This window comes from Eurytemora carolleeae, unplaced genomic scaffold (assembly GCF_000591075.1).
Source record: "Eurytemora carolleeae unplaced genomic scaffold, Eaff_2.0 scaffold147, whole genome shotgun sequence".
Classification (NCBI taxonomy): Eukaryota; Metazoa; Arthropoda; class Copepoda; order Calanoida; family Temoridae; genus Eurytemora; species Eurytemora carolleeae.
In genome coordinates this window covers 348,148-364,028 of record NW_019396103.1, presented here as the reverse complement: position 1 = coordinate 364,028, position 15,881 = coordinate 348,148, and the positions used below count along the sequence as shown (strand labels likewise).

The window sequence follows — 15,881 nt, the reverse complement described above, 5'->3', positions numbered from 1 at the left end:
AAATACTCTAATGAAGAGTTACATATCAGGTATATTCTTCCATTTTATTCTCTTAGTCCGGAATAATGTACATTGTACAAATTATGATCAGAAATCTTGGAAGATTTGTAGATTCCCTAATGAAGATTTACATATCAAGTATATCCTTCAAACCTTTATACTTATTATATTAATATTACTTAATATTGAAAATGGAGATATCCGTTCATCTGAAAATCTATAATTTTAAATAGCATATTCATTAATTGCTGAGGCAAGAAGGAAGATTGACAAATTTGTCACTATTCAGGATTAAAAAAGGTCTTTCTCAGAGTTTCTTAAAAAAGTACGCCGTGCATGTGTCTTTAACAATGAAAAATCACGGTTTCAAATTATTTTGAACTCGGATCATGGTTTAGATAGACAATGTGTTTAAATACAGCTATTTTGTTCCATTTACTTCTTTTACCTGACACTAGGTTGATTAGCATACGGCATTCTGTCTGAAATAATTCAATATTTTACAAATTAGGGAGAAATGATTTCTTCATTTTGATGATTTACAGAGAAATATTGAAATCAATAATTGCATAATGATTACTCAATTAATTATAGAATTTTCACAATTTTATAAAATTACATTTCTTTGCAACATATTGAGCATCTTGATTTTGCTCTTCTGCGTGCCAAGCTAGCGTGTAGTGTGTGGCACTGGCGTGTAGAGTGTCCAGGGATACCAAGGTATCGTGACGGTGAGGGTTAAGCCATCGTGTCCCGCCTTGAAGGTCCAGCGTGGATTTCCAATGATTTCGAACAATGAAAAGTTTGTGGATTACATAAAACTTTTATTTTTTGAACAACAGTGAAATCATTCTAAATTTTCAGATCCTCTTCAATCCTCGGGGTTCACTGGAATATTGTCGAAATTTCTTAATAATTTGAACAGAGAAAATGTTCTCCAAACGATTTTCAAATACTTCTTTATCCAAAATATTTAATTGTATGATCTGTGATAGAAAAAGAAAAATCCAATTAATTCCAAAAACTGAATTTGAATTTTTTTTCAATTCTTCTCAAAATCAGAAATAAAAAAGTATCGACAATATTCACCTTTTAGTAAATAAATGCTTTGAAGAAAGTGGAAAAGATAGAGATTACCTAAATACAAACAAGTGCGCATCAATAAATGCATCAAAATGCTAACTTTGGAGAGAAATGGCAAGTGAAGACTTGCCACCCCTCCCTCATCTCTCCACTTTTACTTTCTTCAAAGCATTTAATGAGTCCTGTTTCTCCCAAACACTGAAACTAAGGGTCCGGATTCCTCGGTGTGTCCGTAGGTTTCATTTCTCATGGTGCCCAGTCGACAATAAGACAATTAAAAGCCAATTTCTGATCAATCAAGCCAGGCCAATAAATAATCAGCTTTTTGAAACAAACAAAAAAACAATATAAAAGAAAACAAAAGGTTTGGTTAAAAAACTGGAATCAAAAAGCTGTTTTAAGACCCCCTCAATTTATCTGGCGGACCATCTGAACTGCTGGGGTGCGGAGGGTTTCAGTAAAATAGCCTGAAAAAAAAACAATGTCGGATATTAAAAAATTTCAAATTTTTTTCTAGACGCCATTTTTTTGCTAAAATTATATTCCAATAAATACTTCTAAAATGACTTTTTAATAGGCGCGAAAATAGAGAGTTTCTGTTCATGAAAGAGAAAATTCACTTTTATATCCCTTGAAACAATGTGTTTGAATTCAAAATTAATACAATATTTAACTAGAAAAATCTCCTCCTACTAACCTCAGCTGGGGAAGGATGCCTATAGAAACACTGGTTTCCTCGAATACACTTCGGATAGTAGATGCACAGTTCACCACTCTTACCCTGGAAAACATTGCAATAATTTTAACCATCGAGAGATTTTGAAATCGTCAAAACTACATCATTCGTCATCATTGATCAAGGTGATATAGACCTCTTAGAAAAGATACAGATAAGAAGGGTAGGGATGGTTTCTGGTCTGACAGGGAGGAACTATCAAGAAAAACTTAAGGAGCAAGGTCTGCAAACCCTTGAAACCAGACGGAGAAGATTTGATCTGATCCAAACATTTAAGATTCTCAAGGGATGATAGCAGTATATGGTTTGAAACTGTTGGGAATGAGGCTTCAAGACAAACAAGACAATCTGCTTATCATTTGAATCTAGTTAGGAGGAAAACAAGGACTGATGTAAGGAGCAACTTCTTCTCAAACAGGGTTATTGAACCCTGGAATAGATTGCCAACTGAATTGAAAGAAAGCAAGACTGTAAAATCATTCAAGGATGGATTGGACAACATCATTTAAACCAAAGATGAAATATAGGACCACACTGTAGCTCCTGTTATAATCCTACCTGGACTGGACAACATCATTTAAACCAAAGGTGATACATAGGACCACACTGTAGCTCCTGTTATAATCCTACCTGGACTGGACAACATCATTTAAACCAAAGGTGATACATAGGACCACACTGTAGCTCCTGTTATAATCCTACCTGGATTTCTAGGAGTCAACATAGAAGTAAGTATAGTAAGTCATACTGTATAAATATTACATCAAATTGTGAATTCAATCGGAATTTAAAAATATTCTTGAAAGTTGAAAATTAATAAAACACTGTCTAGTGTCTAGTCAGCTTTCGTACAATACAACACTAACTAAAAACAATATAAACAGACATTTCCACTTTAGAGTGAGGGGTGTTAGTTTCATAAGCTTTTCAGCTTGAGCAATTTCTATCATATAAATCATGTAAATATGTTATGTATGTAAAATTAAAGATCGTGGTAGATCCCCAACGTGGAATCCCCAGACCGCCATCGGAAGAATTAGACAAGCGACAATATTATTATACTATAATTAACTTCTAAGTTCAGACAGTAACTTCACATTTAGCCCTATCCAGTAATAACTAATTCATTTATACGGTGCAGAAGCGGCTCAACAAGATAAAATAAATAAACCATTTACTGGGCAATAACACACTAAGGGGTGGGGGGAGGGGGGTGGGCTCTGGTAAGATACACCAGTTTTACGTCTTGTAAGATGTACGTACAATGTACATACAGTGTATGCGTTCACGGTATAACGATCTACAATGTACATTGTACAAACAACTGACCTGCGATGAAGTGTATGGATTCACGAAGGAAACTGGTTTGAAAACTGGTTTCAGGGAAATAACTGAAGAAAAAAAAAATTAATGTATTTAAAAATTTTATTTACGTTTTTGATGTTTCTCATTAGTACTTCAAATCCAATTTTTTTCCTAAATATAAATCTTACTTTTCTTAGCTGGAAATTCCGCCGGTGGCGCAGTGATGGGAGTTCGCTTAGGTTTAGCTCCGGCATCCTAGACAAATATATTTTACTCAAGTTATCAAACCAGATCAAGGCATTCCATTGTCCGCTTAGCTTTAGGTCCGGCATCCGAGACAAATATATTTTACTCAAGTTATCAAATCAGATCAAGGCATTCCATTGCCCGCTTAGCTTTAGCTTCGGCTTCCTGGAGAAATATATTTTACTCGTTATCAAACCAGATCAAGGCATTCCATTGCCCGCTTAGCTTTAGGTCCGGCATCCTAGACAAATATATTTTACTCAAGTTATCAAATCAGATCAAGGCATTCCATTGCCCGCTTAGCTTTAGCTCCGGCTTCCTGGAGAAATATATTTTACTCAAGTTATGAAACCAGATCAAGGCATTCCATTGCCCAAGACCAAAAATAGTGAATGTTTTTATATCTGTACAAAACTAAATTGTTAGGTCTTCTTTGAATACCTAAAATAACTACAACTGAATCTAAAAATAAAGTTATATTTTATTTCTATAACATTTACCTTGGCATTAATAGTGATAGCAGTTTTCACAGGGTTGGCAACTGAAGGTTTAACCGCCAAAACTTTCTTGTAAACCGGTTTGACAGTGGCAGACGCTGGAGTTGAGGGTTTGGTGGCTGGTCCAGATACTGGTTTGCTGGTAGTAGATCCCTCCAGGGAAACCGGTTTTGTTAACAGTGTCGGTTTAGTGGTAACTGCAGTTGGAACTGAAGGTTTAATGACTTGTTTTGAGATTTTAGTTTGTTGCCGAGCCGAACCAATAGGAGATGCTTGAACAGGTTTTACGGCGGACGGTTGGGGGGCAACGACCTTAGGCGCCTCTTTTATAACAGATGCTGATTTAGGTTTCGGTTCAGGTTTAGATTCAGGTTTGGATTCTCTAATGCTCCCTGTAACAGGACCAACTGGCTTGGATTCTGTCTTTGGTTTAGCTTGCTTCAGTGGCTTGGATTTAGGTCTCTCAATTCCAGGAATCATTTTCACAGATGAAGTCTGAACAGAAATTTCTTCATTAGAAAAATAAGTTTTGCGCAGATTTTTATCGCTGAATTACAGGTTTTAGAGAAGATGAATGACATGTAGGAAATATACATGAATTTTCCGGAGAAAGGTTTCCAGAAACCGTCCTCTTAACAATATCTTTAAGAATTGGCCTTACAAAAATAAGAAAAACACAAGAAAAAAATATTAATCATGATACGTCTTACAGTTGTACTTAATTTAGAGGAACTAAAACAGACAGATAAAAAATGGCAGAATTATGTTCTACTTGATAGTTCACCTGACTGCCAGGTTTAATATTTTGCTTCAGCCCACCAGGACTTTGTCCAGGGGAATCAAATTGTTCTTCAGGATGCAGCTGTAGTTCATCATCAGGAGAGTGTCGGGATACAACAGGTTCACCCAGGATCGTCTTTTTTTCCTTACCACCCTGTTCCGCCTGGCAAGAATAAGTTATCCGGGCAATCCCAGCATTATTTTTTCTCGTTCACAAGTCATAATACAACGATTAAAATCCTTATTGTTTCCGTAACACGCCTATTTTTCCCACATATTTGGGTGCAACTTTTTTTGAAGAATGGAGACAATAAATACAACTGTATTTGTAGGAAATAAATGTTATTTCATGTTGCATTATTGATTAAAAATAAAAACGCAAAGCTTTACGTTGAAAGAAAACAACAGATTCATTATCTAGAAGACAGACCCTAACGGTATACTGACACTGTAAACATGCCCCCCAAATATATGCATTTCACATGTATTGTGTTTACCTTTTTTTGTTTATACTTAAAGTACTGCTCGTCTATACCGTCCATAGTAACAATAAAGGTCGGTTCTCCTTCTTCTTCAGATAAACTCACCTTTAAAAAATCACTCATTTATTACTAAAATTCAAAAACTTGAAATTGAAGATAAAAATAACTTTTTCTGATATTTATGACTGTACCTCTGAATCTGTATCACTAGATGAACTATCACTGTTACTGGTAGATTCATCATTAAGAGGAATAATTATCTTCCTTCCCTCCTCCCTACCACGCCGTCCAACCTCGTCCCTGGCTCTCAACTCAACCTCCTGCCTCGTTCTCCTGTCAACCTCCTCCTTTCCCCTCCTATCTCTCATTTCTTCAACATTCCTCTCTTCCGCCCTCTTCCTCATCAAGCTCTCCAGGGCCTTCTTCCTCATCTCCAGCAGCTCAGCGTCTTCTAACTCTAGCTTCCGAACCTAGATTTAAACATTTATAAAGAGGTTAAACAAAAATAACAGATTAGAAACTAAATCCAAAAAAAACAGTTTCTGACCTCTTTTTCTTCTTCAACCGACTTCCTAGCTTTCTTCGGAGGAGAAACCTCGTCAGCTTCTTCCACCTGAACAACCACACGCTCCACCACCTCATCCTCTTCCTCCTCCTTCTCCTCATCTACCTCCTCATCATCACGTCTTACTATAATTCTAATTTCATCATCATCCTCTTCTTCCAATTCAACAGTTTCAATCTTAGATTTTCTTTTCTTGTCTTCCTTCTTTCTCTTCAATTCCCTAAAATATGGATCAGGATTAGTGTTCACTCATTTCACAGCAATCATATCCCTGGCAATACTTCTACGCAGTGCTTATGATCCATTCAATATTGATGCGGATCCGGATCCTGGATCCACACTGGAAAAAAAAGAATCCGGGTTATTTCCATAAAATTTACTGAATTTTTTAACAAAGCAGAATTTCAATTTTTTTGTCTTATTTTTTTCGCTTATTTTTATGCTAAAACTTGATGAACCATTCAGAAATCAAGAAATTTTTATAATCTCTCTTGTTCAATAGTCCAGATTTGGGGTTTGAGAGTAAATTTTTGTTTGCAGTTTTTTGATGATATTTTGCGGATCTGGATCCAGGAAGCCAAAATCTTGCGGATCCAACGGATCCGAAACCTAAGCACTACTTCTAGGTATTATGTTTGTCTCGTGAAATGGAGGGACTTAAGCAAATAAAATATTTTTTTAAAATTAAAACTTTAGAGAGATGTCAACAAAGTGGAGGCCAGAAATAACTCAACACAGATCTACTAATGACTCAACACAGATCCACTAATGAAAAAAACGACCATTCACATGATTTAATTTAAAAAATTTACCCAAACCATGTTTTTAATATTTTTTAGTGAGCAAGTTTATCTACCTGTCTAGACTGCTGGCCCGTCCTAGCTTCTCCAGTTCACGATCCATAGCCAGCTGTCTTGAGCTGAGCAGGTCAACCTCTCTCTTCAACCTTCGAGTCTCGTCCTGAGTGATATGATTTTTAACAATTTCACATTGTTAAGTCGAAGAGAAAAATCAGGAACTGTCGTTTTATTTTTAGGTGATTAAACCTTAAGCTAATAAATTATGTGCTCTAGTTCATAAGTGTTTATTGTTTAATTCGGACAATTTCTACCATTGTTCCTAGTCTATAAATTTGCATTTATACAGACACCAAAATTGAAAAAAAAAACTATTTCTCAATCATAGGGGTCACTTTAAATTACGTGTACAGTCCCTTAGATTTAAAATATCTAAATAAAGTATTTTACCTTGGTTTTGTCTTTCTTTCTTTTATCTAAATTCTCCTTTAACCTATGTCCTTCTCCCTTCTTGTACTGTTCCTTTATCATCTGGAACCGTTCAATATCCTCAGGACTTAAACGAGGGAATCTTCGTGATCTATCATCCGGACTACGTCGTGCGCTTACATCACGTCGATCGTCTTCACGACTTCGCCTACATTCATTAGAAAAATCAACTCATTGTATAAACTGATATTAAATACAAAGAAATGATAAATTACATGATATTACCTCTTTAACACTGGAGATCTACTGGAGATAGGGGACCGGACTTTCCTTGAACAAAATTGCAATAGTTATTTTTTACTTTTGATTCAATTTTCGTTCTTTGTTCATTCTTAAAAATGTCTTGTTTATGCTGAAACGAAATCAGAGAAAATAAAAAAACATGCGTACAATTTTAGCTAAACACTTCAACTACCTCCGGAAAAAATATTTTTATTCTTTTTGGATACTTAACTCTTATCCACTAAAAATAAACTATTATATTATAAATATATTAAATTTACTGTTTCAAAGTACAACATAAGGAAATAGGGCGGGAACATTTAAGTTAATATTTTTATGTTTACACTTCTGGGTTTATAGATTATAGTTTTTTTTTCCAGGTTTAATAGGCAAAACCTAGCAGGATGTGGCAAAATTTATAATTAAGAAATTTAAAAATAAAAGTTCATGTATAATAAAACTCGATAAAAGACAAAATTAGGGTCAAAATACATCTTAAATAAATTATTGCTATATAAATATAAATATTTAATTAAAATTTCCCCTTCAATATTTGTTAAGGGTTAGACCAGGTACTCTAAGTCTCCTTAGTTATAAATATTTGTGGAAGAGAACACCATCTTTAAAAAATAAAATGAAACTACTAAGACTTCTAATATTAACAGGTTATTATTTATACACATACATAGGGGGGGGGGGGGGCAATTTCTTTAAAAAAAAACTTTATTTTAGGTGTTGTCCCCGTCAGTCAAGATGCCACTGGTGTATTGAAGTTTAAAGTTTTTTCCTGGAAAACATTTCTATCCTATGCTTCATGGGTCGGAATTCAGTTAGTTTGTATAGGAATCTTTCATTATAGAGAAGGAGATTATCTGAGCCTATTGAAACACGAGAACTCAGTAACCTGGGTATTTACCCGTGCTATCACCATAATTAACACATATCTTATACCAATCGTAATCCCTGGTTTGCTAGCATTTATTCTAGAGAATTCGAACACGAACCTAGACGCAAACAAGTTCACAAAATTAAAGATGCTAGTAACCCTAACAATATCACGATGCGTAACCCTAGTTATAACGATATATTTAGTTGAAAATGGTGATATATACTCTCAAATGTTAGTAGGAGTTTTCTTTATTATATACTGTACTATTCTTAACTTTTCTTTAATTGTGATCAATCTTATCTGTAACTCGTTCATTGAAGAAGTGGAAGAAGCTAGAAACATTCTTCAGATTGATGGACTGACAGAAAAATATATTGATCTTGTGAACAAGTACAGGGGGATGAAGAGGGGATATAGTCCATTTCTTCTTATTTTTATGTCGTTTTGCACTGTTTATGTTTTATTCTTTTCCTTCTTGCTAACAGATCATTTAGCAAAGAAAAACTATTTGTCATCAATCAACATATTTTCTGGCGTGTTCTATTACTTATTCCTGATGTTCTACATTATTGGCTTTTGTGACGAAACCTTTGAAGCACTGTCAGCAAATAACAATATTTTAAGGTATGTTTATCTAAACTTTAAAACTATGTTTTATTTGTTTATATAATCTCCAAATGCAGACAACTAGCTATGGATTGTGATGAAAAAAGAAGACATCGGATACTCTTAGGTAATGACATGTTTTGTACCTGTAAAACATTGAAAAATTATAAAAATGTCAGACATTTTATTTTTTTAGTTTTGGAAATGATAAAGGAGGAAGAACCTTTTACAGCGCTAGGTTATTTCCCCGTAGAAAAACCAACTTTTATCACAATTGTCAGTTCTCTTGTAGCGTACCTCATAGTCATGATACAGTTCAAATAGTCATGTAAACTTTTAAACTATAATTATGTCTAATTTTTTTGGTACATATTTGTACATTTTTTTTTCTTGCACCACATAAGAGATTTAATTTCTATTTGTATTTTTTTCTCAATAAAAGTTTGAAAGAGAAAAATAATTATTTCTACTTTGACTTGAGTATGAGTACTGGAGTAGCCACTTCCTATTGATTTTTAAGGGTGAGGTGAGAAGGGGCCTAAAAATGAAAATCCTGGGTGAGGTGGGAAGGGGCCTAAAAATAAAACTCCTGGGTGAGGTGGGAAGGGGCCTAAAAATAAAAATACCGGGTGAGGTGGGAAGGGGCCTAAAAATGAAACTCCTGTTTATGCTGTGAATAAAAAAGTTTTCAATTACGATTTCTGGTTCGCAATTCTGATTTTATATCAGGCAGAATAAACGTACCGATCATCTTTATTCTTTTGTTTTAAATGCTGTGTTGTAATAAATACTTCCCAGGAACATATTTGACCTTTTTCCTTTTACCCGTACAGTGTACGTACACTATTACCTCAAGTTGACTAACAACGAAACAAATACTTTAAAACCATAAATCGTATTTTTTAGAAATTTTTCAATATTTTTGAAATACACTATTGAAATTATAAAATATAAAAATTTGTGAGATTCTTAATTGTTATTTTGAGAGAGGAAAATGTTTACAGACAATAAAAAGTTAATAAATAGCACGAGTAATGTGACGAGTCCTGAAATACCTGGCTTGGTTAATAATGATATTTTCCTCAGTTTGAAAATTTAATTTGGAAAATATTCCATTTAATAATTGCTCAGACTGATTAAAATAACTAAAGGAAATAGAACTAACCTCTCAAAAACTGAGAGGTCTTTACGAATTTAAAAGAACGGTAAAAATCCTGAATATATTCAAGAAATTCTGGTTTTGAGGAGGGTGGGAGGGAATTCCAAGTTAACATATCCGTATCCTCTAGGGCTAGCTCTAGAGTATCTACCTGTACGCTGCAGGTGGAGAGACGTGTCGTCTTGATTTCAGGATACTACGGTCAGCGTCAATCATACTCCTAATTTCATAAAATTTTATTTAAAGGAATTCGGAGGAAATAATTTCCTTTCCACACTCTTGTGTTTCAAGTTGATTGCAAGTGCGCAGTTACTAGGCCGACTATACGACATATTTAATGATATCAAAAAGTGTACAGTTAAAATTAGTCTAAAAATGATCCTTAATAATTGTTGATTGTCATCATTTATTGTTAATTATTATGTTATTTTGAAGAAAGAGCAAACCATTGCCAAAAACTAAGTTTTAAAATATGGTTTTAAATCATGAACGTTTTTTGGGACACATTTTTCTTCACATAAAAAAGATAGCAATCTTAGTGGTATATTATTTGCATGAAACTCAAAACGCCATCAAAATATACTTTTTCTCGATATTCGAAAACAAAATTAAGTGAACATGAAGACATTTGGGATTCGAATCTGTTATTTTCCGGAAACGTATCCGGGATTTGCACGAAAAGGATAATAATCCTCTAAACATACCTTGAAAGAACTCTAGCAACTCCTTTGTCATCCCTCCCGGTCGGTCTGGAGGGCCGGGGAGGTAAAATAGCTTTTGAGGCAACAGATCTGAGAAATTCAAGAAATTAAGTTCACATATTTTTTTAAGCGAATTTCACTATTTAATAAAACTTTAAAAATAAAACATATAATTTTGTCTTTACTATTTAAATACATAGACATAAGACATTTATGTAATGATACAACCAACCTTTTATTCCTGTATTCCTCATAACTAGGAGATCTGGACCTTGATCTTCTTTTCCTCACAACTTGTACCTTTATTAAGACGATTTTCTAAGTTTTTATATTTTTCTAAACCTCTACTGTAAATACAGGGTTACCCACAACGAATGAGACCGTAAAGTGTAACGGCGGCTTGAAACACTTGATATAATTCGATCTCAAGATTAAATTCAGTCTTTTCCCTTGAATATAGTCTTTTATTGGCGTCCTTAATGATTTGACAAATAAAAAAGTTTATAGTTGCAGACAATCATGAATATCAGGAAACAGAGCTGAAAACTATAGAATGGTGGATATCAAGATCAAAGCTTGATCCTCTCTTTTCGCTAATCTCCAGACTAATTTAGTTTTTAGATTAGAGATGCGCTCTTTGACTTTTGAAAAACCGGTTTTTATTTTTCCCGCATTTGTGGTGTCAAATCAATTGGACTAATGATCGATTGAACGAACGTAAGTTTTAGATTAATGTGTATTAAGACTAACGATTGGCTTGTGAACAGCTGACTTAAGTTCAATCGGATATTAGTCCTATTAATATAGCATCGTATCTGTATTTGTAATTAAATGTATCCTTATTACATGTAGTAGGGAATGTGATATCCCACGAGAGCGGATTAAAAATTAAAGGTTTCCACAGTGGATATTCAGATTAAGTGATCAGAGCTGAAAACTTTAGAATGAAATATCTAGATATCCCGTCGGATAATTAATCTGAAGATTAAAGTCATGAGGTAAACAAGCAATATTTAATTCCGAGATTAAGAAAAAGAGTGGATTAAGCCTTAATCCTGATATCCACCATTCTAAAGTTTTCAGCTCAGGATTAATTGTATCGAATTCTAAAATTTTCAGCTCAGTAGTATAAATTCCTTACAGTCGTCTCTGAAATCTCATCCTTAGTGGATAACCCTGTATTTTCAGTATGCATATGTAGACCGAATCTTCTTTTGTAACCGTCATGCTTGATTTCAAAATCAATTTTTTTTGTATAAAGAAGACATTTCGAAAAATGCTTCAATGATTTTGAATCCTCCCCCCCTTCCCCCTTCCACCATTAAAATATATTATCCGAATGAATTTGCTTTTACCAGACTTGCTACTCCTCGTCTTTCAATACTATAGCTCCGGCTACGGGCTCTAAAACAAAAAATAGTAACATTTTTTCAATCAAAATTGACACATTTTGGAAAATTCTTGAAAAAAAATTTACCTGGTCTTTGAGTCTCCCTTAGTTTTATTTGGTTTAAACAATTCCTGATCTTCCTTCAAGCTCGTAATCTTCTTCCTCTTCACCTTCTTAGTAGGTGTTCCACTCTTTACAGGGTTTACCTACAGATCATTTTTACAAACAGGGATATAAGTTAGTTAGCAGGGATATTATCTCCCGTCCAATCTTCAACAAATTATGTATTTCATTTTAGAATCTTTCAATTATACGACCTTGAGTGATTTGACGGAGGATTTTACAGCTTTCTTAAGAATAGCTTCAGCATCATATTCTTCCTTCTCCACACCACTGAACAGATCTTGGATTATTTCCTCTAATTTATAATCAACATAATTAAGAATCCGAATTTTCTAGTCCACCAAAAACCGTTAAATTTCATTCAATATTTTAATATTTCATAGAGAAAAGTTTGTTTCAGAATTGTAAATCAAATAAATAGAAAAATAGCAGTTCTCCAAGACCAATATTTGTCTCTTATGTCTTCTAAAGTCGAATTCACCACATAAATAAAAGCCAAAAAAGTCGGTGTTTCGGGTTGTCAGAACATCTAAGAAAAGAATAATTTTGAACCAGAGGGCAAATGCTTCAGAGTGCATAAAAGTAACATCAATTGTTACTGAATAACCCTCAAACCCGATTTGACTTACCCCTCCGAACTCTCTGGCTTAGATTTCTTTGCTCCTAGTTCGACAGTGTTTGCATTTTTATCCTCCTTTCCTACAACCTTCTTTATCTTCTTATCCTTCTCCTTGGACACTTTAATCTTCTTCTTCTTCTCTTTATCCTTCTCCTTCTTCTTAGGCTCTTTCTTCTTTTTCTTTTTCCTTCCTGATGTATCCTTTTTGGCAACCTCGTCAAGTGTCACTTTCCTAAAGAAGAAAAATCTTATTCTCTCGTAATATATTTACAATCAGTTTAGTAACAATAAGTTATGTATGTAATATGTATATCTTTGTGTATAAATAAGTCTTTATAAAATAAATAAAAAATCAAAAGAGTCCTAATTTCAGTGTATTAATTAATCTTTAAAGGGAGTGTTCGCGAAAAATGAAAGGGGGTATAGGCTTAATGCGATAAAAAATCGCTTTTGATCGCTACTAATCTAACTTCTATCTTTAGCGTCTATAAGGGTAAAATTGTTAAAAACGACTTACGCCGAAGAACGTAGTGTCCATACAAATTCAGAAAGATGCAACATTCAACTCGGATCGTAAACAAATCAATTAAATTCCAAACAAAGCATTCAGATATTACAAACAATAGTCATCGATTATTTTTCGACGCATTCGTAAATAGTTGATTTTTCATAATATTTTGTATTTTTCATGATCTGAGAGTTACTTTTGAAAACATTTATTCCTGTTTCGATGATTTTTGATAATGAAGACGACATGTTCATATTTTCCAGAAATGTTCAAAAATCAAGCGCCAGCGAAAATTATTTTCAAAAAAAATCAAAAAAATTACGAATTATTAACTATGTACGAATGCGTCGAAAAATAATCGATGACTATTGTTTGTAATATCTGAATGATTTGTTTGGAATTAAATTGCTTTGTTTACGATCCGAGTAGAATGTTGCATCTTTCTGAATTTGTACTGACACTACGTTCTTCGGTATTAGTCGTTTATAACAATTTTCTCCTTATAGACGCAACAGATAGAAGTAAGATTAGTAGCGATCAAAAGCGCTTTCCCCTTTCCCCTTTCATTTTTCGCGAACACTCCCTTTAAACAAAAAAGTACCATAACTGATAACAAAAGACTGCAGAAGTAATTATGACAAATCTCGGTCGGTTTTTGCATTCAGAAACAGTGGAAGCGAAGGGGAATTTCATTTTTGACTCGGTTAAAGGATGGAAGTATGGTGAGCTCCTAAACCCCATGGGAATTTACCTCAGTTTGTCTAGAACATTGTGGAGCCAGGTTGTGAATGCGATTGTGTTCTCGTTCAAGAAGAGTCCTAGATCCTCTTCCATCTGGACCTAGTTAATAAAAATATTCATGACTAGGCTAGCTTTATCATCAAGTAAACCATCTAGTCAACGTTATTTTTTTTTATCTATTTTGCATTACATAATTGTAATGCTTCAAGATTCAGTCTGCTGCAGTGTACAAGTTTAATGAACTCTATTATGCAGTGCAAGAAAATCTAAGATGAATACAAAATCTTATTAATGATTTTTGTATGCCTACCAAGGGACAATGCTGTATTATCCATTTGCAGTACTAGATAAGGAAGTTAAAGTAGTCACCCAAATACAAAATGTGGAAATACAAAATAATTAAGGACTAAAAATTGTGGAAATGGATTATCTACCAACATCGAAAAAAATCACTTTGGTTTAATACCTTTGTTCTATCGTTGGCCACCATAACCATGATATAATCAGGGAGTTCATCATCAACATACGCATCAAGCTCTATTAGTTTAGCTTTGATAGCTGATCTAATCTTATTAGAGACTTCTGTACCCAGGTTATCCATCTTACTTCTAAAATTGTAATTGTGCAAAACATTTTATTAGTTTATAAGTTAACTCTAGAATATTTTTGGAGAACGTTTTATAGAACCTCATTGTAAAAATTGGGCAATGTTTAATGAGTTAGTGTACAAACTTGATAGATAGGGGTCCAAAAAGCGGTTATTTCCTATTAAAGGATTTTTGGACTCCCCTTTCAACAAAAATGTAAATGTGCATGCTTAATTTAGGGTTAAGTTAGTTAAGACACTTTCTGGGCCGAGCGCTGCGGCTAGGACAGGCTAGGGGGCCGAGCGCTGCGGCCACATGGTCAATTATATCAATGTCTAATATATAAGATACATGTACAAAATTGATAAGAGGGTTGCGAGTTTCCTATGATTCAAATCAAAAAATATTCTTAGCATTTTGACCTTTTGTCGTTTGACCCTTTGTCGCACTTTTGATCCTTTGTCGGTGAATCGTAATTTCAAGTGACTCTATACAAAGATGAAANGGGGGGGGGGGGGGTCGTTCTATAGGAAATTACCAAAGCGTTCTTCAGGACAGACGAATCCGACTCAAGCAACTCAAGTTTAATTCGTCTGAATCTGAGTCAAATGCAAAATAATAATCACAGATTTCGGTCTTGCAGCACGGTTTAGTTTGTAATAAAATAAATTCCCCAAAAACAATATTAAAGATTTTAAACCCCGAACATAATCGAGCTGTAACTTGCCTTGACTCTAACTATGAATATGATTTGAGATCTGTTGCTGCAAGGTTAGATCTCAGATCATAGTAAAAGCTCATGGGTCTGTCCTAGTATACGATTTTTCCAAAAATCGTATACTAGGAAATTACCAAGCTCATTCATAAGTCAAAATTTTGAGGTTGTATTTAGCAGGTGCGATTTCTATCAGTTGATTTTTAGCTATAATTTAGCTCCGACTTCAGATCAAACTTAAGCTTCGATCTTGCTCTGATTTTGGACTAACGAATAATAATAGCTAAGCTAAGAAGTCGCAGCTAAATCATAGCTAGAACCGGACGAACAAATCGGACCAGTGACCTTTACTATAGAATTTCGTAACTTTTTCACAGAGAAGGATTGTGGAAAGTTGAAACTGTTCAATACCGCGTAATTTCTTTAAAAATGTCGTCTTAACAAAAATAAAAAAGGTGTCGTATCAAGAGACCATCATTTAATTGAACTATTGGTGATGTTACATTGTCTAAACGCAACATCTCCCCTGCTGAACTTCTGACCTACTAACTTCCGTCCTACTACAATATCTGACCTACAACGCCAGCTGTTTATTTTTGTATTATTTGAAGGTTAGGCCGCGCGGGTTAGGACAATTTTTG

At 34.2% G+C, this 15,881-nt stretch overlaps 1 protein-coding gene across 3 annotated transcripts; it reads right to left on the bottom strand.

Annotated features, from left to right (window-relative positions):
* Positions 1 to 481: 481 nt before the first annotated feature.
* Positions 482 to 14,572, bottom strand: LOC111695020 (zinc finger CCCH domain-containing protein 14). Of its 3 annotated transcripts, XM_023464150.1 has the most exons (23): positions 14,405 to 14,572; positions 13,949 to 14,037; positions 12,700 to 12,921; positions 12,265 to 12,340; positions 12,035 to 12,153; positions 11,913 to 11,961; positions 10,790 to 10,857; positions 10,561 to 10,647; positions 10,008 to 10,076; positions 7,206 to 7,250; positions 6,942 to 7,128; positions 6,551 to 6,654; positions 5,677 to 5,914; positions 5,321 to 5,599; positions 5,145 to 5,234; positions 4,652 to 4,810; positions 3,871 to 4,362; positions 3,313 to 3,379; positions 3,149 to 3,210; positions 1,781 to 1,864; positions 1,491 to 1,550; positions 1,090 to 1,371; positions 482 to 888 (listed from the first exon to the last, which is right to left on the bottom strand). In XM_023464150.1, exons 1-21 carry the CDS (start codon positions 14,537 to 14,539, stop codon positions 1,497 to 1,499), a joined length of 2,775 nt encoding a protein of 924 aa, XP_023319918.1. In that variant the 5' UTR covers positions 14,540 to 14,572; the 3' UTR covers positions 482 to 888; positions 1,090 to 1,371; positions 1,491 to 1,496. The 3 variants fall into 3 exon arrangements, with proteins under 3 accessions (XP_023319918.1, XP_023319917.1, XP_023319919.1); XM_023464149.1 differs by having other exon boundaries at positions 1,090 to 1,550; positions 14,405 to 14,571; XM_023464151.1 differs by lacking the exons at positions 482 to 888; positions 1,090 to 1,371; positions 1,491 to 1,550; ... (1 more) ...; positions 3,149 to 3,210; positions 3,313 to 3,379 and adding an exon at positions 3,546 to 3,611.
* Positions 14,573 to 15,881: the final 1,309 nt, after the last annotated feature.

Excerpts from the sequence above, each read along its gene's own strand:
- LOC111695020 (XM_023464150.1), bottom strand. The coding sequence starts at position 14,539 with ATGGATAACCTGGGTACAGAAGTCTCTAATAAGATTAGATCAGCTATC. Across the intron at positions 5,600-5,676 it reads CGGTTGAAGAAGAAAAAGAG|GTTCGGAAGCTAGAGTTAGA; the intron begins GTCAGAAACTGT and ends GTTTAAATCTAG. Across the intron at positions 4,811-5,144 it reads TTAAGTATAAACAAAAAAAG|GCGGAACAGGGTGGTAAGGA; the intron begins GTAAACACAATA and ends TATTCTTGCCAG.